The 27,474-nt window shown below is 41.5% G+C and overlaps 1 protein-coding gene across 1 annotated transcript in view; it reads right to left on the reverse strand.

Moving 5' to 3' along the window:
- The window catches only part of LOC137128848 (F-actin-uncapping protein LRRC16A), a 31,703-nt gene extending 4,384 nt beyond the window's left edge, over positions 1 to 27,319 (reverse strand). Inside the window, exons 1-34 of the mRNA XM_067507512.1 lie at positions 26,960 to 27,319; positions 22,633 to 22,730; positions 19,283 to 19,333; positions 13,900 to 13,959; positions 13,418 to 13,539; positions 12,185 to 12,282; positions 11,998 to 12,068; positions 11,708 to 11,781; positions 11,493 to 11,568; positions 11,246 to 11,334; positions 10,861 to 10,955; positions 10,565 to 10,651; positions 10,375 to 10,478; positions 9,924 to 10,001; positions 9,754 to 9,830; positions 9,202 to 9,306; positions 8,945 to 9,014; positions 8,789 to 8,870; positions 8,600 to 8,699; positions 8,428 to 8,482; positions 7,976 to 8,148; positions 6,444 to 6,512; positions 6,276 to 6,369; positions 6,090 to 6,188; positions 5,614 to 5,742; positions 5,137 to 5,259; positions 4,872 to 5,047; positions 4,394 to 4,481; positions 4,124 to 4,291; positions 3,958 to 4,024; positions 3,449 to 3,702; positions 3,133 to 3,248; positions 734 to 1,244; positions 462 to 510 (exon numbers count right to left, since the gene is read on the reverse strand). Coding sequence (XP_067363613.1) covers positions 462 to 510; positions 734 to 1,244; positions 3,133 to 3,248; positions 3,449 to 3,702; positions 3,958 to 4,024; positions 4,124 to 4,291; positions 4,394 to 4,481; positions 4,872 to 5,047; positions 5,137 to 5,259; positions 5,614 to 5,742; positions 6,090 to 6,188; positions 6,276 to 6,369; positions 6,444 to 6,512; positions 7,976 to 8,148; positions 8,428 to 8,482; positions 8,600 to 8,699; positions 8,789 to 8,870; positions 8,945 to 9,014; positions 9,202 to 9,306; positions 9,754 to 9,830; positions 9,924 to 10,001; positions 10,375 to 10,478; positions 10,565 to 10,651; positions 10,861 to 10,955; positions 11,246 to 11,334; positions 11,493 to 11,568; positions 11,708 to 11,781; positions 11,998 to 12,068; positions 12,185 to 12,282; positions 13,418 to 13,539; positions 13,900 to 13,959; positions 19,283 to 19,333; positions 22,633 to 22,730; positions 26,960 to 26,999 — 3,748 coding nt within the window. The 5' untranslated portion in view covers positions 27,000 to 27,319. The remainder of the gene's footprint in view (positions 1 to 461; positions 511 to 733; positions 1,245 to 3,132; positions 3,249 to 3,448; positions 3,703 to 3,957; positions 4,025 to 4,123; positions 4,292 to 4,393; positions 4,482 to 4,871; positions 5,048 to 5,136; positions 5,260 to 5,613; positions 5,743 to 6,089; positions 6,189 to 6,275; positions 6,370 to 6,443; positions 6,513 to 7,975; positions 8,149 to 8,427; positions 8,483 to 8,599; positions 8,700 to 8,788; positions 8,871 to 8,944; positions 9,015 to 9,201; positions 9,307 to 9,753; positions 9,831 to 9,923; positions 10,002 to 10,374; positions 10,479 to 10,564; positions 10,652 to 10,860; positions 10,956 to 11,245; positions 11,335 to 11,492; positions 11,569 to 11,707; positions 11,782 to 11,997; positions 12,069 to 12,184; positions 12,283 to 13,417; positions 13,540 to 13,899; positions 13,960 to 19,282; positions 19,334 to 22,632; positions 22,731 to 26,959) is intronic.
- Positions 27,320 to 27,474: the final 155 nt, after the last annotated feature.

Here is a 27,474-nt window from a genome sequence, read left to right on the forward strand (position 1 = left end):
GGCACATTTTAAAGCATCACCACTGGCTAAAATCAAGCCAATAAAATTCCAAACGTATGTTTTGTTTGTTGTTCTGTTTTTTTAGTGTTGCAGCTGCCCGTTTTCACAGCCAGGATTTAGAGTGTGCGTACATGAAAATATATTTGGGACACAGTTCAGATACTGAGATCAGCAAAACACCGTACACTGATTCACTACATTCCGATGTTATTAATCATTAGCAATTTTTAGCCAGTGTCGATGCTGTGCTCTGTGGTTTCAGGTGTCACTTATGAGCTCACTTAAGCTTGTTGATTAAAAGTGCTCCCTGTAGGAAAAACCGCTGTAACACTTCTGCACAGACTCATATGAACAAAAGTCATGCTGTGGTTCCAGAAAATTCCCCAGAGTGAGTCCTCTTCACTCTGGGTGATTCTGTTACAACACAGACCCACAGGTAAAGGGTTAATTAAGGAACTCACTTTTGTCACCGTCTACCTTTTCCTGCAAGGATGAGGCCTCAGAATGTAACTAAGAAAGAGGAAAAACACGGTCACATAAACTTTATGCAAACACATAATGCATAAAGGTTTAAAGTACAGTATTTTATCTTACGTTTTTACAACTGTCTCATGGCATTTTCGATTCAATTTTTATACATTAACAGCAACAGGACACACTGCTACCAATATATTGGCTACTGGTGATGTAACATCATTAGTATTATTGCTATTAAACCATGGACTCCGCCTACCTTCTTTACAGCCATTCTCTCCTGTCTGGCTTTCATCTCAGCCATCAGGTCCATTCCCATGACTGGAAACCCAATATGGCGCTGTATGTGAGGGTGGTCCTTCTTCTCCACTTTCTCCTTCTTCTCCACATCCTCCCTCTTCTCTATGCTCTCCTTCTTCTCTAAATGCTCCTTCTTCTCCCCAGCCTTCTCCTCCTCCACAACTGTCACTGAAGCCTCCACTTCCAAATCTGTGTGATCCTGGGATTGAGCCTTGTGGAGCTCTGGATGCGGCTCCACCATGACATCAGGGTGTTTTGCTGAAGGTGTGGGGGAAGTTGGTGTTGTTTCTTCAGCCAGTGAACTAATAGAAGAAGACGTGGGGTGGGGTGGCGTGTGAGCGGCTCCATGGCTTTTCTCTGAGCGGGATGTCCGAGATTTAATGAGGTTAAAGAACCCGCTCCTCCTGGACTCACGTTTCTTATCCGTCGTGTCCTGGGTGCTGGAGGACGGACCTTTGACAGAGGGAAATCTGAAGAAGAGTAAAAACAACAACATTAGAAAACATTCTTTTGTTGTTATGCAAGATTTTTATACAGATGACACAACTTTATTATAAACGGTACCGTATCCAATTATCATAGTGGGCATTTTCATGCCATCGGACCATGAATACATGAAAACTGAGGCGACTGAAGAAATTCTATTTTATGTTGTTGCTCTGTGTATGCAACATTTCAAAAAATATTTTCTTACTGTTGGTTTTTTCAAAGTATCGGCTTCTTGTGGATGAAACGGCAGCTAAAAATGATGGTACCTAACTTTTGGAAGCCTCCTTTCTCTTTCTCTTAGTGACACTATAGTCTGTCTTTTACAACCCCAATTCTAAATAAGTTGGCAATATATATAATATGTAAATAAAAACAGGATGCAATGATTTGCATCTCATCAACCCATATTTTATTTACAATAGAACATAAACATATCAGAGAATTTTATAATTTAATTTTATATTTATATATATAATTTTATAAATTTTATAGAAAATTTTAGCTCATTTTGAATTTGTTAGCAGCAAGACATTAAAACAAAAGTTGGAGCTGGGTGATGTTTACCATTGTGCAGCATCCCCTCTTCTTTTAACAACTATCGAAATGTCTGGGAAGTGAGGAGACCAGTTGCTGGAGTTTTGGAGTCTTGTCTGATGAAGGATTCTAGCTATTTGACAGTCCTGGGCTTTTGTTGCTGGATTTTTTGTTTTATGATGTTCCATATGTTGTCTATTGGTCTGGACTGCAGGCAATCCTATATGTACTTTTCAGCATTGATGGTGTCTTTCCAGATGTGTAAGCTGCTCACACCATAGGCACTAATGCACCTCACCACCATCAGAGATGCAGGTTTTTGAACTGTCCGCTGATAAACTGGATGGTCCCTCTCCTCTTTGTACACAGGACACAGCATCCATGGTTTCCAAAAAGAATTCATCTGACCACAGAACAGTTTTCCATTTTGCCTCAGACCATTTTAAATGAGCTTTTGGCTCAGAGATCATGGTGTCATTGTCATTTGGATCGTGTTCACATATGGCTTTAACTTATATTTGTGGATTGCACAGTGAACTGTGTTCGCAGACAGTGATTTCTGGAAGTGTTCCTGAGCCCGTGCAGTGATGTCCAGAAGAGAATCAGGCCTGTTTTTAATGCAGTGCCACCTGAAGGCCTGAAGATCACCCACATCCAGTTTTGACCTTCGGCCTTGTCGGCTGCGCACAGAGATTCCTCCCAATTCTCTGAATCTTTTGACGATATTATAAACTGCAGATGGTGGGATCTTCAAAGTCTTCACAATTTTAAATTAAGAAACATTTTCTTAGAAATTGTTCCACAATTTTTAGAGTTTCTTTTTTGGTGAACCTCTGTCCATCTATACATTCCAGAGCTCTGCCTCTGTTACTGACCTGTTGCCTATTGACCTAATTAGTTGTCAAACGCTCCATGTGTTTTTGATTTGTGGCAGTTACTTTTACACCCTTTTCCATTTTTTAACGTGTTGCTGCAATAAAATTCAAAATGAGCTGATGAAATGATAAAATATCTGGTTTCAACTTATGATATGCTGTTAATGTTGAATTGTGAATTAAATATGGGTTGATGAGATTTGCAGATCACTGCATTCAGTTTTTATTAACCTTTTCACGTCTTCCCAACTTTTCTGGAATTGGGGTTGTATGAAATTTACTTACTTATAGCTCACACACTACATGGAGAGTGTACTTTTAAAGCTTGAAGTTAAGCTGTTCCAGCCGTGTAAGGCTTATATTATTTTTTACAGCTCTTATTTTTATGTTAATAAAAATGTGTAAAAAATAATAACTTGATAAAAAATGTAGTCAAATCTAGTCAAAAACCAACTCTCACCTAAAGCTCAGTTTAATGACTTTCTTGGAGAAGAAGTCATCCAGGCCTTCGTCCAGTTTTCCCATGATGCTGTTGTGCTCTGCCTCCTGCGGCGTGACGCTGCAAGTGGTCTCCCGCTGAAAAACCAACGGCAGAAAACAAATCATTTTGCAGATTAGGTCATAATGACATGACAGCAGAATGCACTGCACTGGCTTTATCATTAAGTTTCTTGTCTTGGGTCAATAGTCACGATACATATTCTAAGGATAACACGAATAATGAACATAAACCACTGATGCTAAAACATTTGCTTGTGCTAAAAACGAGAGCCTACATGTTGTCTGCTGGGTTTCATTCTCTTCTTGGGTTTTGGTCGTAGTTTTGTGTGACTCTCCAGTGTCATGTGCTCCACAGGTGGCAGCTCCCCCAGGTAGACAGATTTTCTGTCTGGCGTAGTAGGGGGAGGGGGGAGTTCCCCATAGTAGGATGACGTTCTGTCTAACGGCTGTGCAGGTGTCGGAGAAAGAGGGGGGTACTCGATATGGATGGGAACATCCTCCAGAGCCTTGTCCAGGTCGAATTCCATCTCTGTGGGGGACAGAACGATTACAGCCATGAATGATTTACATTAAGACACACTGGAAATGAGTAAAACCTCAAACTCTGCAAGCCAGAAGCACAGAGACAAAGATTTTAGGTGGTCAACATAACGAGTCTAGAGAGGAAACGTCTAACACGGAAACTTTAACGAATCCTAATCAACTTGTAACCATGTAAAAAGTGAAACAATGACTCTTCATTTTTCACTGGAGCTGACATCTGAAGGCTTTTTGTGTCACTCACCAAATGCCACAGAGACGGGCCGCAGCATCCGGACCAGAATACTCTTCCTCTTAGTTTTGGAAGTCATCTAAAGAAACGAGTTCAAGTTCTGAAGTGAAAATTCTAGGATTTTTAAATATTTTCGTTAATGATGATGCCCCACTGTCTTTACAACAAATTCCTCTACCATGCAGGAGTCCATGTCCTCAAGCACATGCTTCTGGTCCCACTCGTGGGTTTCTTTGTGTTCCTCATCATGGTTCTCTGGCTGCAAAACTGTCTCTTGTAGGACATCTGTCTCAATCTGAGGCTCCTGATGCTGCGGAGGCTGACCCTTCCGGATCAGATGGTCGGCCTGTGGACAGTGGAAAGGTAAAAAGGGGAAGGGACACATGAACACAAAGAACGACTGACGAAAAAGAGAAACAGGTAGACAGGAGACAGAAAGGACACTAACCAAGGTGTGCTGTGATCTGGACAGAGTCTCCAGGATCTCATCCACAATCCGATCGGACAGACACGATGCCATGCTGAGTTTCACTTCACTGTACAACATAGAAAAAATAATACAGCAATAAAACATGATTTACTGTACCACTTAAAAAAAAAACTAAAAACAAAAAAACAACTGTTCTTGCACGAAAGGGAAAAAACATTCTCAAAACAACACCAACAAAACTAACCAAATACAAAAGTCTAAAGCTTGAATCTTGTGGTAGGAATAATCAGATCTCGGGATGCTCAGGATGAGGGGATTTCACAGAAATTAGTTTGTTATACAGGATCACGACAGATGGACAAACAATGTAATTAAGGCCTTTATCATCTGCATGTAAATGGTAAAATACTGGAGTTGTTCTTGTGAAAACTAAAATCCTTTGGCAAAACATTAAGCTAAGTTAACCTGGTAATCAAACACCCACACACACACAAACCTGATTTTGTTGATGATATCAACACCCGACTGCTCCAGCAGCGTGGTGGTGACGAAGCTGCGTGGCACAGTCATCCTCCCTGCTCCAGCCTTCAGCAGCTCCGGACGAAGGTCGCTCCTCTTCATCACATGAGGACACAGGCCCTCAGCGGCGTCCACCATGGACACCAGCATGGTCTGGGTGGGAGGATTTAACACAGTATAAATCTCGTGGTGTATTCTAGCTTGAACTTTTGGTCACAGCAACTGTTTGCTCAGTGCAGTACCTGCAGCTGTTCGTCCATCACCTTGGCCACCTCTCCTGCCATCGACTCCAGTTTTTCCTGAATGGCGCAAACAAAAGCCCCCTGCGACCCCCCATTTTTCAGGTGGTACAGGTTGGGGAGCAGCTACGGAGAGAGACAAAGACAACAAGAGATTTGTATATTCATCCAAAAACTGTTATGGCAGATAAAGTATTTAACATGCAGGCTAAACCCTGCTGCTGTTGCTTTTCTGCTAATCTGTCAAATGTGGCTGCAAATTAGTTCCAAGTTGTAGTTGCAGTTAATAGGAGCTGTGTTGAAAAGACGCTGCTGTAAGTCTCTGATTTTGCAGCAGATTCACCACTTTGAGTCAAACCCTCTCACACAGTACTTTGCATTAGAAGAACACATGCAGAAAATGTCGTAGTTTCGCGAGCGTCCGAAAGGATATTTTCTGTTTTTTAGCTTTTGATGTCTAGGCGAGTCCTGTCTTCTTACTCGTTTGGAGTTCCTGGCGTCCTTCATGAGGTTCTGTGCCACTCTCATGTCCTCCTGAACAGAGTTGGTCTCTGTGAACTTCAGGGAGTTCAGGTGATCCTGTACCTTTACGCACATCGTGTCCATCATCTAGAAAGGGACACAGCAAAGTCAGAGGTCGTTGCCCAATAACGCATAGACTAAGGGCCAGACAGTCGTGTGTGTGTGAGGTTTGTGTGTGTGTGTGAGGTTTGTGTGTGTGTGTGTGTGGTGTTTGTGTGTGTGTGGTGTTTGTGTGTGTGTGTGTGGTGTTTGTGTGTGTGTGTGTGTGTGTGGTGTTTGTGTGTGTGTGTGTGTGTGTGTGTGGGGGGTGTTTGTGTGTGTGTGTGTGGTGTTTGTGTGTGTGTGTGTGGTGTTTGTGTGTGTGTGTGTGGTGTTTGTGTGTGTTTGTGAGTGTTTGTGTGTGTGGGGTTTGTGTGTGCGTGTGGGGTTTGTGCCTGTTGTGTGGTCGTGGTGACGATTCCCTGCTGCAGCCTATACGCCTGCTCCTGCAGGTATTTACGTGTCTCGTGGTTCCTGAGCAGGTACTGCTCCATCTGCAACACAAAGCTGTCCTCTTAATTCAACAAAGACCACTGTGCTCCTACAGTAACAAAGTACAAACATCTACACTGAGCAGTAACCTTTAATAAGGCGTCCTCTGTCTTCTCTGGGTTCGCCTTCAGTGCCTGAGCAGCGTCCATGATGGGAACAGGCATGAAACGAATGGTGTAGTTCCTGATGGAGAGAGAGAGATTAAACGTGCAACCAACCCTTCTTCTTCCTGATTAAATCAGTGCTGACAGACTCACTTCTCCAGAGCAGAGGCGACGTCCTGTAAACCCTGAGAACTGATGTTGTTCCTGTCCCACACAACAGTCCTGAAGAGAGACAAACGTATAAAAAGGAACCATCTGAATACAAATCCAGTTCAAAACGTAAGTAAATTTGTTTTGTGTGCCTTCAAAACAAATACCTCCCCTCCATCATCACTTAGCTTTAGTTATTAGGAGGTGAAATTAGTTCACTGTACACAAGTGTACTGAACAAACCTTTTAGGGAGAGTTGGCCTCAAAAAATGTTTGGAAATAACCACAGTTCTTCTGCATTTCTGCTCTTCAGACATAAAGATTAAGTGCCGTTAACTGTCATTAATGTGGTCCACCGTCCATCTTTTTGATGGGGAAAAAAATCCTTAAAATTCTGTCATAATTGATTATTATTACCAGTCATTTAAATTTTTAATAAGTTTAATTTAATTGCATATAATTTTGATTCATTCATATTCATTTTTGGTAATAATTAGCAATCTGAACTAGCATATAAATGCATTTATAGGGCTAACTGTGCAGTCACTGTCTGGTTCTTCTGAATGTGCTGACTCAGACCTCGTTGCTGCCCCAGGAGTGTTTTCGTTGTTTTCATCTACTTAAGTGATTAACAAGTTAGCAAAAATGTCCCTACTGCAAATATAAGTGAGTGTGTAAAGAAAAACTGAAACTTTGCTTTAAAAATCAATGTAAACAGCTTTGTTAAATCATTCTGGACAAACCTCTGTCACATATCGTCAATGGCTAAAAGCCAGCGAAACAACAGGTCGTGTCAAATCAAAACCAAAACTAGACACAAGGTAATTAATATGCACACAGTTTGGATTACTTTAAGTTACGGTAGATCGCCCTCAGTTTTTTCAGTCTGTCAAAATGACAGAAAGCTTTCAGATTTTCTGTCATTGTTAAAAAAGAAAAGAAAACATTTTATGTCACGTGATCTTTTGGTGGCAGCTGTTCTTCTAAGGAGCATCTTCACATGTAGCAATATTCAAACTTAATCAATGAAAAACATGCTCCACTTGACACGACAGTGCAGTGCAATTACACATTTCTTTATGCTGTTTTAAAGTAATTTTTACTTGCAAACAAATCCATGTTTTCTTTTAGCAGTTCGCAACAGCTTGTTGCTTTTGTTTTTTAACCAGGATTCAAAAAAGAAACATATTATTTTGATCCAATCCTAGTGTTACACCAAGCCCATTACTGCTGTATAAAAGTACAGGACATTTGTGATATCAGACAATTCAGTTTTCCACACAGTTGTTAAGGTTTTTTTTATGTTGTATGTTGATTATAAAAGCTCTTTTACAGATGTGTGGGCAGCTGTGACTTAGGAGAAAGAGCAAGATCCACAGTGTGTTCCTGGAAAGCAGATCTGGATAAAAGTATCTGCCACATGACTAAATGTAAATGAAATACAACATGCAGCTCTATTCTGGACTAACTGTAGTTTTGCCACTCGACCACACTGCTGAACAGTAATAAATGCAAATCTGCGTGTCTGCGCTCACCTGAGCTTGGTGTTGATCTGCAGGGCTTTGGCCAGCATCTTGGCCCCCATGTCTCCCATGGCATTTCCACTGATGTCCAGTTTGGTCAGAGATGTGTTGCTGCCCAGAGCGTTGAGGACGATGGACAGGTCGGCCTTCAGCTTGGAGTCAGCCAGTGACAGCGAGGTCAGCGGCTGCAAAGGGGTTATACAGAAGGGACGGCTTCACGTTCATGATGTGCTACTTTTTTCCTTACCATACCCCGACTTCTTTGTGTGCATGTTATTAGTCTATATTTTATTTCGATGGCGCATCGTTTAAATGGTGCTTTGAATTTCGTTGTATACACAGCTATGACAATACAAGTCTTAAAATGGGAAAAAAGAACGACCTGAGAAAAGCTTGGCCCAATTAGGATGAATGTATAAAAAGAAAAAACTGATTTAATGCAATTTTCAAAAGGTTTAACTCACGGATTCTTCCTCTTGAATCATATGAACCAGGTTGTTCAGGACCTGAGCCACGTTTCTGCAAATCCACAGACAATCGCAAAAACACTAATCAGTGTTATTCGCCTTTAAAGTCTGGTTTGTTTAAAATACACTGCTCTGCCACTGTCAAACACCACATTCGTTTGTCACTCACTTGGATTTGATGTTGTTGAAGTTTTTGCCCAGGGAGAGGTGTCTGATGGAGCGGTTCTTAGCCAACCAGACCAGCAGCGTTGTCAGATCGATGTCCAGACCTGAGCAGTGCAGAGCAGAAACACAAATGAGCCACGTTCATAGTCAGTCCAGCTTCATTTGAAAAGTTTAGAATCTGAAACGTTCCCACCGTTGTCAGAAATGTCCAGACTGGAGATGTTGGGGATTTCAGCGATACAACCCTCCAGGATCTGGGAGCCTCCTGAACGCAGCTGAGAGCAGAAAACAGATCTTCAACATTTGTGATTTACTATCTTTGCATGAACTAAAACCGCTTCCACTTTACCTCACAGCTGCTTAGATCCAGAGACACGTCACTGAGGCTCGGGTTGCAGCCGAGCCCCAACAACAACGCCCTGCAGACAGAAAAACCACCAGCTGTGATGAAGATTTAGAATGTATGTTCCTGAGTGTAAAGATGCAAGACCGTTACAGTCTACACCATGCGTGGAAAATTGTAAATACATTATTTAAAGTTTTTCAAAACTTTAAATTTGCTTTAAAAAAAAAAAAAAATTCAGATTTGAGCGGATGTTTACTTACTTCAGAGCCTCCAAAGGCAGCCTGGTTCCTGACAGACTGACTGAGCTAAGAGCCTGAGCACAGCTGAAAAACTGCTTGAAGGATGTAGGGATTTCTTTGCACTTCCTGCACCAGTGTCAGGAGAGATGCATTAAAATGACAAACATATCCCAAACTGTGTTATTATAGTCACCAAAAAGGTTTTTAAAAAGGCAGTTTTCATTATCAGGTTAATTTGAATAATATTGAACCACATTAGATACAACTGGGTGCAAAGGTGTACATGCCATTATTTGGAAACATTTATTGCACATTCAGCTACTACAAATGTTCCTTCATTACAAACGTAATTGTAATTAATTCATCAAGAGGGATGCAAACTTTTGCACTGATATAATTTTCATTATTTTACTATAACTTTTTTATTAAACTCTTCTACTTCCTGTTTGGTTTAGGGTAAAGTTGCATCTTCTGATGATGTGGGATGTAGGGGGATGCAAACTTTTGCACCCGACTGTAATGTATATATATATATATATATGTTGATGTTCTGCTGTCATTTTGATGCCTTGCCTGTGAGAGAAGACTGTCTTTGACATGTTGAGTACAGAAAGATGTTTCAAACACCCTTTAAACAGAGATGCACAAACCTAGAAAAACACAAACATAAACTTCAGCACCAAGAGGCTTAATCTAATCTTTCAAGCTTCTTCTGCAAACGTTAGCAGTTTTCTTAATTTTACCTGCTCCAGAGAGCAGTCACTGTTGGACAGATCCAGAGTTTGCACAGAGTTGGGGTGACTCAGGAAGTTGTGCAGGTTCTGTGGAAATATAAAAATAAAAATACACAAATTAAACATCCACACACACATTACTGGTAAGCAAATGCTCAGAAATCAGAAAGCGTTCATATCTGTTCGAAAGGCAGCTCCTAAGACCGACAGTGACAGTCACTTTGTCAAGTCCCTGAAGGATGTAAGAGCCTACTATTTCATTTAGAAACTGCTCAAGTAGTTACACACGCACAAGAAAAGATTGTCTGAAGTGATAGATTTAGAGAAACATCCTTTTTTGAACTTTTATAAGAAGAAAAATCCAAACAGATGCAATTAAACTACAGCTAAAGCAGGATCTGGAGAAGGAGGTGTGAGGGTGAGTAAATGGTTTGGACAGGAGCAGGAGGGGACTGCTCACCGGCAGGTCGTCGCCTCTGAGTGAGTTTCCCGACAGGTCCAGGTGTGTGAGGGTGGAGGAGACCACTGAGTTGGCACAGAAAGCGTGACAGAGGCTGTTCACACCTGCGTGACAAAGGACAGAAACAGAAATTAATTCAGGACCACAGTGATGTATTAAAACATGTGTGTGTTTTATTCTGTGTGTTCACCTTTAGGAGACATGGAGGTCCTGGACAGGTTCAGCTGCTTCAGACCCATGGGCAGTTTGGCAAACTGTACGCTCAGAGCGGCAGCACCTGAAGAGAAAAACATACATCCAATCAGTTTATGGAGCTGCAGAACAGTTATGAATACAAATGTTGCGCAATCGGAATCGAACGATAAGAAACAACATATCATGTTCATGTGTTTTATCTAGAAGACAGATTTTACAACTTTTAATGGCACCTACTGCAGATTTGTCAGCTTTTGTCTACACAGTAAAAACATGTTGCATTCATTTAACCTTTGTCCTCCAGTGAGTTGTTGCTCAGGTTGAGCGTGTGCAGCGTGGAGGCCGGGTTTTGTGACAGAGCGACGGCCAGCTTCTGAGCAAAGTCACTGAAGAAGAGAAAGAGAGAGAGAAGGAAACCAAATGTGACATTCAGAGACCAGGTTTCTTGACTTCATGCCCTCTTATCACACACAAACAAATGTAATATATAAAAAAAAAAAGGCCTGATAGAAAACAGGTTATTTACATAATTTGACAAAGAGTCAGATAAAGACAAATAATGACGTAAATCAGTGTATTAAGCATCGATTAGCTCTCTAGGAAAATTCCACCTGGTGGATTTATGCACATCTACAAATCACTGCAACAACATAACTTCTTGTATTTGACATCTGACCTCCTGAGTCCAGCGTTATCCAGCACCAGCTCTTCCAGCCGGCTGGATCGAGCCACAACTCGCAGGATCTGATCGCACACGTCGGTCGACTGAAGGACGAAGACACACAGACACACTTTATTCCGTTTACATTGTTGAGAGATAATTATTTTCTTTGCATGGGCACACAAGTCTGAAAACGAAAGGATCCTGTCTCTTTTTGACGGTGCATCGCTGACACAGAGGCTATTCTCAGTAATAGTGTTACCAGTTTGTAGTCTTTAGCTGACAGTTTGGTGAACCACTGGTTGTGCTCCAGAGCTGCGATGATCGCCACCAGATCCCTGCAGGGAAAAACAAAAATACACTTCATACACATGCAGCGGTCAGTGACTTTGTTCTTTGGAATGAAAAAAACAAAAAAGAGCTGATAAAACCTCACTCTCCCATGAATAAATTCCATTGCTAAAACACAATATGCACCTGTTCTCCAGGTGAATAAAGTCCTGCAGGTTGAGCTCTTTGCTGTCCTGAGTGAGATAGATGGTGTCCACATCCTGGAGGACAATAGGAAGGTGAGACCGGCAAAAGAGGAATAAGAAAAAATGGCTTTAAATGATAGGAAACAGGTGAGACAAGAATCTGCTTCAACCTGCAGCAATGGAAAGAAAAGGCAGAGGATGAAAATGAGTAAAGATAAAATGAGGGGAAGCAGAAAAAATGTCAATCAAAGAAGCAGGAGCAGAATGATAAATCCAGGCGATAGCACTGACCCACTGGACCTCCTCCCTGTAGGGCAGACCCAGGTAATCACACACACACCAGTACTGATGGGAGAACCCCCCTGAAAAGCAGAGTCACATGACGACGACTCGTCAGCACCAAAACTGACAGGACAAACATCTGACTTGGATATTGGTAATTTTTAAAAATATTTTAAATATAGGTAATTTTTTTTACCGCAGGGTCCAGGGTCTGCTGAGCCCTGCTCATCCCAGATGGTCAGGAGAGCTAACGTCCTCTCTGGAGGCTTCAAACTCAACTTCCTCATCACCTTCCTTCCTTACAGAGAGAGGAAAGGGAAGAAGAGAAGGAAACATAACTTTCACTTCTCCACAGGGCACTGAACTTTTAAACCCATTGTCTAACAAATCACACACATCTGCAGCGATAAGTAGTGAACAGACAGAAAAGTAACTGGCCACCACAGCAGCTGGAAAAGGCTGGTTTCCTGCAATTACTGGACATAAGAAGTGGCCTGATCTTCATCCAAATCACAAGTACAGCCACACACAATGTGCCAAACCATCACCACACAAGTAATTATGGTAATCAGTGAGTGAACCCTGGGATTTCACGGCTTGATGAACCTCCCTCAATACACGAAACCTCTAACAAGCTTCCTCAAGCTACAGAATGGACCTGCACAACATTCAAGAGGAACTTTGGACAAATGTCCCTCACAGAACCGCTGTCACATTCTCAGGCTGTGTGGTGGGAATGTCTCCGAGCTAGTTCTGCAGCTTGTCTTTTTGGCTGAGCTCAAGGATGTTCTTTGTCATCTCTGACCTGATCCTTTAGGAAACCTGATAAACTTTTATTTTCTCCTCCATGACGACAATCTGAACAGGCACTGAGTAAGAAAAGTCACACATCCTGATCCCCACTCTAACACAGTGTTTTTACAGCAGCATTTTACGTGTGTAATGTTTGTGTTAAACAATGAAATGATTATGACTATTATTATTATTATTAGCACAATGATGTTACTTGTGTTACTTATCTCATCACATTTTATAACAAACTACTGAAGAAAATCAGGTAACAAAGGGCTGGCAAATTATTTTAAACTAATCTTTTGTTTCAGTCAAAATTCTGAGCACACAATTATAGTTTTCTTCGCTGAATTGTATTTAAATTTGCAAACTGTGCTAAAACTTTTAATTCCTCAAGACAGTTCCCAAGGTTCAACCTCTTTTTTTGAATACTGCTGTTTAAAGATGCACATTTTTGCTAATCATATTGTTTTTTTCTAACTTCTAACAAGCAATATAAAGAATATATTTAACAGTTTGCAACATGCTTATTCTATCACGCTTTGTCTTTGTAATGACATAAGGTCTTAATTAAGAAAATAAAGGCACTGTTGTCTTTCCAGCATTTATCTGTGACAGCTGGATGTGTGCTACCTACGCAGGTGAGCCAGCAGGGCAGATCCGCTGCAGGCAGGTCCCGATATGAGCGATAACCTCGTCCACCTCGTCCACCGAGCCCAGCCGGAGGTTCCATGGCCCGCGGTCGTGCTCCAACACCAACTGCAGGGGGCGACACACACAAAGGAACATTAAACAAGAGTCTAGGGCTGCAGCAGAGACCACTCAATGAAGAAGCTGTAACTGGGATCAGACTGAGGAGGGGAGTGGTCCTTACAATTTAACCTGCTCCTCCTGCATCAGGCAATAAGAAGGAGCAGGAGGAGGCTGCAAAGAATTTAAAGACTGAAAAAGAGGTGAAACAAATCTTAAGAAATACGGTTTCAATTACATTCTTTAAACTGTTTTACCAGCTGGTGTTGAAACAGACTGATGGTTGTTTGTAACTTTTAAGCTGCAGTTCAGGTGTGGTCAGGTGTGTTCATAGTGTAGGTTACATACTGTGTGTGTGTGTGTGTGTACCTGAGTGGACTTGTTGCTGCTAATTCCCTGGATATCCAGGTAGCTGAAGGACTGTTCCACCTGAAATAAACAGGAAGACACACATGATGACACTGAACCAATTTTCTATTTGCTTTCAATGGCTTTATACTGTAAATGTAGATTAATGCTTTTAAACTTCCCTTAGAGGCAGTATGTTGAGTTTCAGAAGGACACAAACAATCAAATCTGTTGACTTTTTCTTTGGGTTTATAAATGAGAATTTATTTTAAACACTAAACTGGGTGATTTGTCACTTCCTTGGAACCGAACGGCTGTAGTCACATTTCAGATGAGATGTACAGTTTGCACTTTTAAGTCAGAGGTTCTCAATCATGGTCCTCAAAGACCACAGATCTGATGTGTTCAGCCAAACAGAACCAATTCACTTCATCTCCTCCCTCATCTGAGACGATATCTTTCAGCATCTGATTGACTGAACACACCTGATGCAGGTAATCAGCAGCGGGTAGCTGCAGAGCAGAGATCCTTGAGGACCAGGATTGTGAACCAATGCTTTATGTGACCAGAATTAATTTTATTATTGCATATTCAATAATAAATACTGTACACTTCCACAAAACCTTGCAACTATAATATTCAATCAATCAATGAATATGTATTTATCACTTTTTGGACAAATTAATGGACTTGAAAGTGCTTTAGAGATGACTGAAAGTGGATAAAAAGGTAGACTTCAGTTGATTAATAAAAAAGGTGATAAAATGGCCACTAAACAAGAGTGTAAATAAAATATGTAATAATAATAATAATAATGTATTATTATTATTATTATTATTATTATTATTATTATAACAGGGAAGTTGACAAGAGGCACATGAAACAATGGCAATAAGACATAAGAGCACGACACTATAGGACCAATGCACACAAATAAAGTCAGTAAAAATAAAAATAGAAAATAAAAAGAAAGTAAAAGATAAAATAAATGATATGTAAATAAGCACACATGAGATATTTAAATTAAAGGCCAAGCTGAAAAGGCAGGTTTTAAGTTTGCTTTTTAAAATGTCAAGACCTCCTAATAAAAGACTCCAAGGATCTGAGAGAACAGACTGGTATATGCACTGGAACCATGTAAGACATGAAAATAGGTGTAGTAGGTGTAGTGTGTGCAGTCCAGTGCAGTGAAGAGTTCTCAGAGCTCTACATTGGAGAAAGCAAACAGCCACTACACAAGAGGATGGTGTAGCACAGGAGAAGCGACACCTCAGGACCAGAATCAGCAGTGTACCTACACCTGAAGGACAAAGGACACTCGTTTGAGGATGCCAATGTCCACCTCTTGGATAGAGAAGACAGATGGAGTACATGAAGAAATTTATGTTCACTTGGAGAATCCTTCTCACAACAGAGGAGGGGGCCTCAGGTGATGCTGCCCTTTCATTCGCCATCAGGAAGATCAAGACCGATTCACACATCCAACAAGAGGGCCACATCTAACAACCCCATCTTGGTGTATTAGGGAATTAGGGTCGTAATTCTTACATCCTGAGGACTCTACCACGTTCCCACCTCAACGAGGGTATCCAGGCCAGGTTTGGGACAAAGGCTACTCTGGAGGATATAACAGGGTTCCCTAACCCCTTTATTCAGATTGAAGAAGCTGCTTGGATAAGTAGGAAAATGTTTCTAACCAAGAAGAAGTTGACATGATTCAGTCTTCAGATAACCAAACCTGGATGACTGAGAATCTTCACCGACAAAGCTACGGATCGGTTTTTGGCCTTCCAAAACTAAATTGACAGACACGTCTGCAGCCATGGCTATGCTATGGAATGAGGCTGCAGAAGCTGACAGTTTTTCAGGTTGACTCAGCAGACGAATCAAGCTCCGACTTGTTCTGTAGCTCTGCAGCAGAAACCAGAGCAGAGCAAAACACACCACCGCAGGTTAGTGTGTCTCAATAAGAGCCTCTATGTCAAACACTTTGACGATGAGGTCTTTATTGTGCAATTTACATGACGGACAATTCTGCAGCACTTCTCGGATTCGCCTCCATGAAGCAAGTGTCTATCGTCGGCAAGCGTGACGCATATAGTATGATACATCATTGCTTTAAGGAACAAAATCATGAGACAGGAAAAAAATGAGACAGTAAGAGACAATAACGAATGTGAGCTACAAATAGTCTGCAGAACAAATGCCTGCAACATCACATTTCCCTTTGAGTCAGGCAAAGTAAAAATACATGTAAGAGTGGACTTCTCCACCCTGTGCCTAAGAGAACGAGGGAATAAAGAGAGGGAACAACAAAAGCAGAGGAAGAGCTCACACAATTTCCTCTCCTGTCTTTCTAACAAGACAGACAGGAGAGGAAATTAACTGAGGACAGTTCAGAGGCAAAGTGCAGAAGAAATAACAGAAAGTAGAAGATAAATAACACAGACAGAGAGGAGGTGGAGGGCTTGACAACAGGGAGTTATGACAGATAAAATAAGAAGTGTAAAGAAAAACGGAAAAAGAGAAAAAAGAGAGAGAAGGAAAGAGAGGGCGTGGGGCACACACAAACACAAACTGTGCCCCCTCCCCTACTTTCCTTGCCAGCTGCTAAATTCCTCCATTGTCTTTTTTTCTCCCTCTGCTGCCTCTCTCCACTGGGACAGTACAGAACAAAACACTCTCTGTTTCACTTTCCCTCTCTCTCTCTCTAACACACACACACACACACACACACACACACACACACACACACACACACACACACACACACACACACACACACACACACAAACCTCTGACCCACTCTGGAACAACAGATCAGAGGTCAGCTGGCAGAAAGTTCAGCAATTTTATTGCGTGTGTTTTTTTTTATTATAGTATTTTCTATACACTGATCAGCCACAACATTAATACCACCTGCTGGTTTTAAAATTATAATAAAATAAACTGATACATGCTGATATATCATTATGGTTGTATCCACCTGTCTGCACATACAATGGTTCAAATCAGCTCCACCTTTACCAACAGTGACCACTGACCCTTAGTTTTTAATAATAACTGCACCTTTGGACATATTTCCTATAGTCAGTATTGTATCAGTAGTGTTTAAAATACATTATTTTCTTAATCGAGTACTTTTACTTGAGTTAAGGTTGGAAATTGTACTTCTAATGGAGAATCTTGCACTTTTACTTGAGTACTGAGTTTGTGTACTTGTACACATTTTACTGTGTAGCTGCAGACTGCTCAGAGTGGCCATGCTGACTGTGGTCCTCCGTGACAGTATTAAGACCACTGTTATGGTTGTGATTAAAAGCTGCCGCTAAGATCCTTTGATGCTGCCGAGGGCACCATGTTGCACAGGCGGACACAAAGCCAGTATGACTGAGGCCTTACCCTCGGCCTTCTAACCAATCAGAGAAGACGTCCATCGTCCTCAGAGGAGCCATCAATTTTGTCAATAAGAGCGAATAGTTAAAAGGTCAAACAAAAAGGGGTTGACGGACACCAAAACATATGCCTGGACCTTAAGGACACTTGAGGGCTTTGCATTTCAGACATCCAGACCCGGCTGTCTTAGCATCCAGACTTAATTTAAATCTGAGCCAACTCCATATTTCCAGTTTCATTCTGCATCACACTCCCCCACATATTTATGTACTGTCTGGCCTGATTCACACCGTCATTAGTAAGAAGCTAAAAAACCCTAGAGAGTTACGAAAGGCTGAGAAAAAGCAAACAGAATCTGTAATAACTGTTGGTTCATTTCTCTGTAAAATAATATAAATACTGATAATTTCCGAAGCAGTTTATGGAGCTTAAAACTGAGAAGAGTTCAATCTTCAGTTTAGTTTAAATGGTGTTTGTGTTCTGCTACACTATAACCTGGAAATCCAGAAACCGAGCTCTCTCACCCTTTTCCTTTCCCACAGGCTGTGTTCCCCCAGCGGCATTGTGGGTGAAGCAGTCACATTTCTTAATGTGAGCACAACATTGAGTCAGATAAAACACGAAGAGTAAATGCAAAGATTAGTAAAATACTAGGCAGAGGATTGTGGGTGAGAAGGCCAAAAGTGTCATTGTGAACACACGCTGATTTGATTTCTCTTAAACCCACAAAAACTGTCCTGCAGCTGGAAAAAACTCACTAAAACAGCAGATGTGGATTCATCGACGGATGAAAATGCTGTAGTAACCAGCAAATATCTAGTTTCTCTCTAAACAATACAGGAAGAGAGCTAAGTCAGGTCAGGAAGTCAGACAGTACAAAGACCAGTGACCATGTTGGTTTTGGTCTGTTAATGGGATTTGGTGTGTTATAGTAACAGAAGATACAGCCACAACCTTCCAACTACTGAGAGCTGGAATTTATTAAAGTGGTTCAATAAAGGACAAGCAGTGAATGGACAGGGTTAGGGGCACGCTTCAGGATCAATAATCAAGTGGTTTTTAACACATAGTAGTCTGACACTTTGTAATTATAGATTTTGTCCTCTGCATTTTTTTTTTGTTGTATTTATTTTACTTTTATTTGTTGTGATTTTATTTTTTGTGTATGTGAAGAACTTTGGTCAACAGGATGTTTTCTAGATAGATTTGACTTGGTTTGATTTGAGCCCAGCTCTCTCCTCTGAAAATGATCTGCGTCACTTTACGCTCCACAGCCCTTTGGGTATTAGTCATTCCAAAATTATAAGAAATAGGATGGTGCAACACTCGCTAATGAAGCAGAAATTGTTGAAATTATCTGACTGTTCAGAAGAGCGAGCCTCACTCAAGACTGCCAGTGCTGCTCAGTGAGTCCGGGTCACAGGAAGAACCTCCCCACACAATCATACGCTATGGAGCATATTTTACATAAATATATGGGAAGAGTTCCATGTTGTATCTGTAAGTTCAATTATGAATTCAGCTACAAGTGATTTAAAGTGTTATATTGATGCAATGGTTCACAAAAGTCAAAGTCGTGATCCTCTGGCCACAAAAAGCTTTATGTCAAATCGTTCAGTTTTAGTGTGGACTGACTGACACCAATATGCCCAAACCATTATGCAGTTATTCTGGCTCGAAATGAAAACCTCATCCTCCCAATGTAATAATACCTCTGTGTGTGTGTGTGTGTGTTTGTGTGTGTGTGTTAATGACGGATTAAAAATGTCACAAAAAGAGATAAAAACTGCCTCTGGAGGAAAAAGCTGCTGTATGATTTCCTGATGAGAGGAATGAAGAGGAAGAGAAAGGGGGGAAGCAGAAAGGAGCTAAAGGTTAAGAGGAGACACCTTCTACTGGATGAAGAAAGAAAATTAAAATTCAGATGTAGAGAGGAAAAAAGGAAGGAAGAGAAGGAGCAGAGAAAAGAGGCAGGGAGGGAGATTTAATTCTTCAAGAATCAACAGACCTTGGATGGGACCCGCGCTGTCAGCAGATAGGCTCGATGTGACGCCAACGCCTGCAGATAGAGACACAGACCAATCAGACACACGCGGATTCTCATTGAATGCTGTAAATAAAACACCTGCGGGACAGAGAGGACTGCAGAATAACACAATCAGTCCCTCCAGGAATATGCAGACATCTTAGAAATAAGAATTGAACCAAATTCAAATTAGACCCAAACACATTTAAATCTGAAGAAAAAATTAAGATGATTGAAGTTTAAACTGTAAATCTATTGAAACAAAAGATAACATGGGTGGTCTCATGATTTCAAAATGTGAACAGCATGATGAAGAGGACTGTTGAATACAAATCGTTATTGAAACAGAACATTTAGTGGTCGATCATGTTAATCACGGTCTGGCAGAAAGGCCAAACTCTACGATGAAACAAGCAATTTATGCGCTCTGTGAAATTTCATGCACATTTTATCATTTGTATAGATAATTCATAGATTAAATCAATACATTTATTGATTTAGAAAAGCATCAGCAGAGGAATCAGTGTGTCCTGACCGTGAAAACACAATCTTAAAACGCAGGAAATGAAATAATGACGGATGTGAAAAAGCCGCACATCGAGCTTCCTTATTCCTCATAATGGATGTTGTTCTTTCCAGCAGGTTGCTTTCCTCCCAGACTTTCTGCAGTTATTTCTCTACCACCGTGGCTCAGGAAACAATCTGTACTCAACTTTTATTTACACCAACGCAATCAACTCTGCCGGACACGGTACCATGAAACATTTAGTGAGTTTTTGCCTCATTTCAAAAAATTTACAGCACAGATGCCTCCAATCTGCCCATCTACAGCTGTGGAATGCAGTGCGTGTACGTCGCTGTGTGTCTCCCTACACCCTGCGGCCGCGAGCCAGTGATTCAGTCAAGTCTCAACAGGAGCTGCAGTCACACTCTGAAGCGCTTTGGTATGTGGTCGCAGGCAAAGGAACACGTTGAAAAATGTGTTTAAGTGCAGTTTCTGTGCTTTGGGAGGCCGATGTGACCAGAAGTGGCCTGATTCACACACTCTCATACACACACAGTGGAGGTGAAATCACATATCTGCAATTACATGCAGCCAGACATTCAACTGCACCAACACCCACCTCTTAACTCCGTCTTTAAACTAGAGAGACGTGAACGTATACATTTATGGAGAGAAACCAGCCGATGTTTACTCCAAACTTCCTGAATTGGTGAGGCAATTCTTACTTGATGTTTCTAATGGCTCCTGTGGTTCCCAAACAAAGGAACACTGAGGATGGATGGAGTTGCAACACTAGCTGGAGGTTTGGCTGCAGATTTGCAATAAACACTTGGGCTCATTCTTGTTGTGTGAGCCAAACATTCGCTTCTTGCCTTTCTCAGAAATCCATCTATCTGTGAGCTATTGCTAAGTTGACACACACATAGCATCATCTCCAGGTGTTTTTCCTGAATATTAGCAGTGCGGCTGCCGAGACCCCACAAATTGGTGGTTTGTTAACACCTGAATGACGGAGTTCAGGTAGGAAGGTGCTGCTGATTTGACTTCTCTGTAGGCGAGAGTCAAAGCATTGGACCTGATGAAGCAGGAGCAGATATTTTGACTTGTGAAAATGAGACATGCTGCTGCATTTTGACTCATCTGGAGATGTGCTGCTGGTGGTCCTGTGAGCAGGACATGATGAATGACTGCACGAGGAGTTGCCATGCATATTCACAAAGGAAGGTTTGGATTCTTGCTGCCATTCACACGTACAGGCACTTTAGAGTCACAAATTAAGCTAAAGTGCTTTGGAGCGTGGGAGGAAACTTATGGGAAAACAGGCAGAAAGGCACCAACTGCCAGAAGGCTTCAAACCCAGAACACTTTTCTGTGTTGATGCAGTGCTGCTTTAACTTTGTGTACACAGTGTTAAGAAGGTATTTTCCTGTTTTAACCTTCCTGTGCATCGACTCCATAATGACATGGTTTTGTCACTGTGGTGTGGAAACTCTTCGCTGACCTGAACCACTTCCAACACCTTTGAAATGACGGCTGCATCATCCGAGTGCCCACAAACAAAACATCGACACGAGTGGGAATGAACACGTTTAGAAAATATTTAAATTATGGAACAGAAAATTAAGCATAATAACTGTAGATAAAAGATGAAAACTATTTCAAACATCATGACTGACTGAGTGTAACACTATACTGTGCTTATCTGTATCATCGGTGAGCAAATTACTTTGCTCAGCACATATTTAAAAGTTTTGTGTCTGCAGAGGGAAACATTTACAGACAGAAACTGTCCATCAGATCATGACTCACAGCAGCAGCTCCTGAACTTCTGTAGCCACAGTCATTTTAAATATTTTACAACCACATGCAGCTTTTTGGAGCTCAGCTCAACAGTAAACACACCATAACTAAAAGAGACCAGTGGAGATGAGACGTTAATACATTACCTCCAAATCCCTCGGTGTCTCGTCTGCTTTAATCACTTTAAATCTTATTTACATTTTTTATTTTAGATTATCTATTTGATGTACACAGTTCCATAAACTTTCTAATCATTGCAGCTTGTTTAAGTTTCTTAGTTCATCAGTGGTCAGAGATCAGGGTCACGTGCAAGTCGGGACTGTCTGTCATCAATCATCTCAGCAGCAAACTAAAGTACAACATTTATCTGCAAATAAGAAAAAAACAAAACAAAAACCCACACAAAAAAAACGTGAAATACAAACACTTCTTCTCATAGCACAAGTCTTCTCCTTGACGACTTGACATTTTTTGCTGCCTTGTACATCACTTGTAAGTCAATTTGGATAAAAGCTGCCAAAGGATTAAATTGAAATTTAGAGTTTCATATGTGGTTTAACCAGAGTTGTAGGACGTGCAGAACGAGGCCTGACCTTCTCCTGCTGAAACATCCACTGGCTTCCTGAGAAAAGTCGTTGCATTGATGGCAGGTCATGGCTCTGAACGTACACCGACACATGTGATTACCAGGCAAGTGTTAAGATGTTAAAGTCTTGCCTTAAAGCAATATGAGCCGCTGTGTGGTGTCTTAGTTCTTTCCAACTTTCCCTGCACTTGCAGGTTCATATTTCACTGTAGCCCCTCAGCAGCACCTGTAGTAACATGCCCACACCATCGCATTTCAAAAGATGCTTTTGCCTTAACAACAATGACATTTTTCATTCGGGGCTGCTGAGTGAACAACAAGTGCAATGTTCAAAAGCAGCAAAAGCTTATCAAAGGGAAACTGCTTGAATTCAAATCAGCCCTGGTTATTTAAAGACCCAAACTGTACAGAGTAAACTTGTATTCTGAATGTGTCACTCACCAGCACTCTGTTCTCCACTTTGTCACCTTTGACCTCCAGCTGGACCATGCGCCTCAGGATCAGCTTCACCCTCCGACCCACTGCCTCCCGCACACTCTCTGCAGCAGAAACACAAGGCGATTAGCACCACGACACCTGGATGGATCCGATTTCAGCACCGTAGGTAGATAAGGATCAGATGAGAGGTGATGGTCTGTAGCCTCAGTGTCAGTGGTTTAGGACAGAAACATAGCAGGTCGCCACATCTCATAACCGAAGGGGGCTTATCAGATAGGACGTCAGAATTCCCTATTTCATACAGGGAACATGTCTTTACAATAATTTTTTCTACACATTTTCAAAACATTTACTCAAGTAAAAGTAGCAATACCACAGTGTACAAATACATAAAAGTCCTGCATCGAAAATATTTAAGTACAAAGCTATTAGCTTAAAAAAAACAACTAAGAAGTTTTATCGTATTGTGCTAAATAAATTTGGTGGAATAAAGTAAGAATATTTGTAATACAGTGAAGTACTGTATGAAGTAGCAGAAAAAGTCAAGTAAAGTAGACATTTTTAAAATTTGTATTTACAGAAAGTAAATGTAATCCGTTACATTCCTCCATCTACAACAGGAACTTCACAGATACTAATACAACACAAACCTTTAAATAAAGATCCCTTTGAATACTGTAGTACCACAAAGTACAGGTCAAATTACACTCTGCTGTTGTTTACAGTGACTCAGACATTAAAGTACGTTCACCATCAGAACTCCACGATGGAGACAGGTGGGTCTCCTCAGTAGTTTGACATTCACAGTCCTACACTGTGTGAGTGTAGAGTGTAAAGTTTACTTCATAGTACGTCTGATGTTTCACAGCCTCTGGTGTCAGAGGAAAAACATGATGCATTTTTGCTCAGACAGATTTGATTTTCCCTGGGCAAAAATTCTGGAGAACCTTTTTTTAGCAGCGGTGGGAAACTCCAGGGACGGACAGAGGAGGAGGTCAAGGGTGAAAAGAAGAAGAAGGGAGGAACACACCAAAAAGTAAGACATGCAGATAAAGCCCGAGAGAGGAAGAGTGTGACAGTGTGCATGCACGGCAAAGAGAAAGGGCATTAATGAGCGTGTACACACACACACACACACACACACACACACACACACACACACACACACACACACACACAGCCACGAGGGGAACAAAAACATTACAGCATGAAGCAGCGTGGAGGCTGATCAAGAACACGTGAACTTCTCCGTCTGTGCGACTCGCTCATATAAAAATAAAGAGGAGGAGCTGCTTCGTGGGAAAAACCGGTGTCTGAATAATGTCTCATTTCTGTCTCACTGCTTTACAACTATGACAGCAATTCAGTCTGAAGTCTAATTCCTAAAAACCGCACCCACTCATAACCCAATCAATTAGACAAGTGGGATTTTATGGATGACTTATATGGGGACTTGAATAACAGTTGACTAAACAAACATTTGACAAGTGTGTTGCTTCCAGTTCTATGTCAAAACAATTTGAATATCTCTGGAGTTTGGACTCTTAGTCAACAAAGGTGCAGACCTGGATTTAAATATGTCCAAAATTACAGTACTGCTTGGACTTAAAGTCAGAGAGTCTAATCTGATGGTCATAAAAATCAATTTAAATCTCATCACACTTCAGAAACCTTCTTCCACTTGACTTCAGTGTCCCAAATGTCTTCTGACCTCTCTCACTCGTCTCCTTATTGTGCAGCCCCTCAGTTTTTGAGGATGAGCTGCTCCATGCAGATTTACACATGTGCCATTTCCTAATGATGGTCTCACCTGTAATGTGAGCTTCCACATACCGATGTGTTTATACGACAAGCTTCTAAATACATTTACTGCACTCAGCTGGTCTTTATTTACCCGACGGTCTGACTTCTAAAATCAGATGGCTGCACTAGTGATATGTTATTAGATTTACTTTCCACGGATTGAATCTTTATGTAATCAATCATTGTGTTTGAGAAGTTTTTAAAATAATTTCCATAACTTTGTAAAGATGTTTATACTTGACATTTAAGAGTCTTTAAAAAAAAAAAGTGCACCATAATAAATAAAAACATAAACAATTAAAAGGTGAATCTGTCCAATATAACCTCTTTCAGCTCAACATTTGGTCTCCACTAACTTCTTAAGGGAAAATATCTGTACTTTAGTTGCTCAAAGCGGCACCAGCTGGTCACTTTAGAGCGTTTTCCCTGACAACAGCTGACACTGATCCGGGACCAGTGACAGTGACCCAAACCAGTACGCAGTGGGCAAGAGGAGAGTTTCCTCATTGTCATGTCCCACATCGCTCCAGCTGTTTTAAAGCAGACCTGAGACTTTTAGTGGATTCATATATGGACAGACAGTCAGCAGCTGTGTTGATGATTAACTTTAAGCTATTTTCCTACTGGTTACAGCTTTTCAAATGTGAAGCTTCCTATTTGTGCTTCAGCATATGAAACAAAACAGCTAAAGATGACACCTGGGTGTTTTGTGATGGAGACGCTAAATAATTATTTTTAATTGTAGCAATAAAATGATAGGAAGTTGGATCAGTGAAGAAAAGCTCTGATGAAACTCCTGCACCAACAAACCATCGCAGGTTGTTTTAAAAAGCCAAAACAGAGAGAAAGGTGAATTTACAGATTTACCTGGCTCAATGTGAATGTTATGAGCTCCCTGTGCTCTGATTGGCCAGCTTGTGGAAGCGTGCCGGTGGGCTGAGCAGGGGGACGTTTTTGGACTGAAAGGACCGTTTTTGCTTTAGAGAAAGTCTCATGACAGAGCAGACAGAGACATGAGACTTGGTTTTCGTGCCATTTCCTTCCATACGTTCAGCTCATGTTTTTAAAATTTGGTGATACAACTAAAAACATACACGAAACATTCGTCGTAGCTGCTGAAGATGTTAACTGACATCCAAAAATCTGGTATAATATTTCTATCGCTGCTGACTGTGGTAATTAACTCTGTTTGCTTTGTGGGTGTGACATGTGTCTGACCCTTATTTCTCTCAAAGGTCACACTCCCTTTTCATGACGAGCTCAACTTTGGCCGACACAAAGAGCAGCTCTGATAACATCTCCTTGTAGCGTTGGGGCTGCTGCTGATGAACAGCATCAGGTCAGTCTGTCCTATTAAGTCCAACCACAGGATCTGGCAACAAAAAGGCCCATTGACAGACCTACAGTGTGAGACATGGCTGCAGATAGCGTAACTAAGAGCGCGGGGCTGTGAGTCAGCCTCAGCTCAATGACTGAGAGCGACCTCTTAAAGGAACAACTGGGATTTGTCTTGCAGCTTTAAGAAGGTGGATGAAATTGTTGGTACACAAAAGAACTGAAATAACCTGAAACTGAGAAAAATAATAAAAAAAAAAAAAACAACATTGTGACTTTTTGAATGTTTTACTTAACATTTATCGTTTGAACTTTTGCCCATGTTAAATGCTTAGATAACAAAACACTGGCCAAAACTATCAGCCTCCAAAAGTGGAAATCAGGAGTCTTTCGTGTTTAATTCCCAGCACAGCACACATTTGATTTAAAGTCAACACTGCACTTTTTCTTCAAAGCTCATTTCTTCCACAAAATTGCAGTAATTTACAGTTTTCTCCCCCCCCCCCCAATTCTTTTTGACGGGCACTCATCCAGGCAGTCTATGCTGATAGTATCTCACAATCCAAAAGGAATTTCATTGGACACACCCCTTCCCCAAAGGCTTATTTCTCAGCCCCCCCCTCCTCCATCTTCAGATAAGGAAGTGGCAGGAGGAGAAACTCCCAGGTAGCCAACTTCACCCACGGGGCACAAAAATAGCCACTACCTGAGCTACAACAGCAGAAATACTCTTAAAAATTGGGTTTAAGGGGGAAAAAACTCCTAAAGTAGAGGTGTGTGTGTGTGTGTGTGTGTGTACTGTACATTTCAATGATAAATTCCCCCTTTGAGCTTTTAAGTCCAATAAAATGCCACAAGTGGATCAGTGTTTATGATTTTAGTGATTTAACACCTGCTAGTCCCTTTAGTTTTCCCTTAAAACCGACAGGAAGCGCTGTGAAAGGGTTTGATTAAGGTTAAGAGTCACTTAATGGACTTTGGAAGTAACTTTCTGCGGCGCCTTGCGGCGTCATTTCTATGCTTCTCATGATAAAAGCGTAACAAAAAGACGCCAGCGTTTCCTGAGACCAGTAACAACAGCGGAGCCCGCGGAGGAGGGGGTGAAGGGGTCGGTGGGGGTGAAGGGGTCGGTGGGGGGGGGGGGGTCGGTTTAGCTCAGGTTAACCCGTCTAATGAGCCGCGGTTCACTTACCGAACAGCTCGGTGGTCGTGTCCGTTTTTTCCTCCGACATTTCTGCCCCCGACGTAAACACCCACAGAGGAGTCCGGCGGTGAATCCGAAGAGAAGCTCGAGACGAGGAGGAAGAGGAGGAGGAGGGAGCGTCAAAAAGTACGGTGAAGGTGGCGTGGACCCGTCTACTACGGCTTACCTGTCGAAACCCTGCGCGCGTAACTGTTCCTGTACGCGCGGGCGCACGCACGCACGTCACTCACTCCTGCATCACACTGGCAGGAAAGCACGAGAGCTGGAGGCGAACTCATGAAATCGAGGTGAATAAAAGTTTCAGACAGTTTTCTTTCTTAAAGTGATAGCAGCCGTCAGTGTGTGTGACAACACACACACACACACACTACAGCGATCCCTCCTTTTCCGTCAGCTGCTGTCCAGGAAAAAAACATAAGGTCCTGCAGCTGAAGACGGGACGGCCATGACACCTGCTGGTCGGTCACGTGAATTACAACGGTTGGTAAAAACCGTTTACAACT

This window comes from Channa argus, chromosome 1 (genome assembly GCF_033026475.1).
Source record: "Channa argus isolate prfri chromosome 1, Channa argus male v1.0, whole genome shotgun sequence".
Lineage (NCBI taxonomy): Eukaryota > Metazoa > Chordata > Actinopteri > Anabantiformes > Channidae > Channa > Channa argus.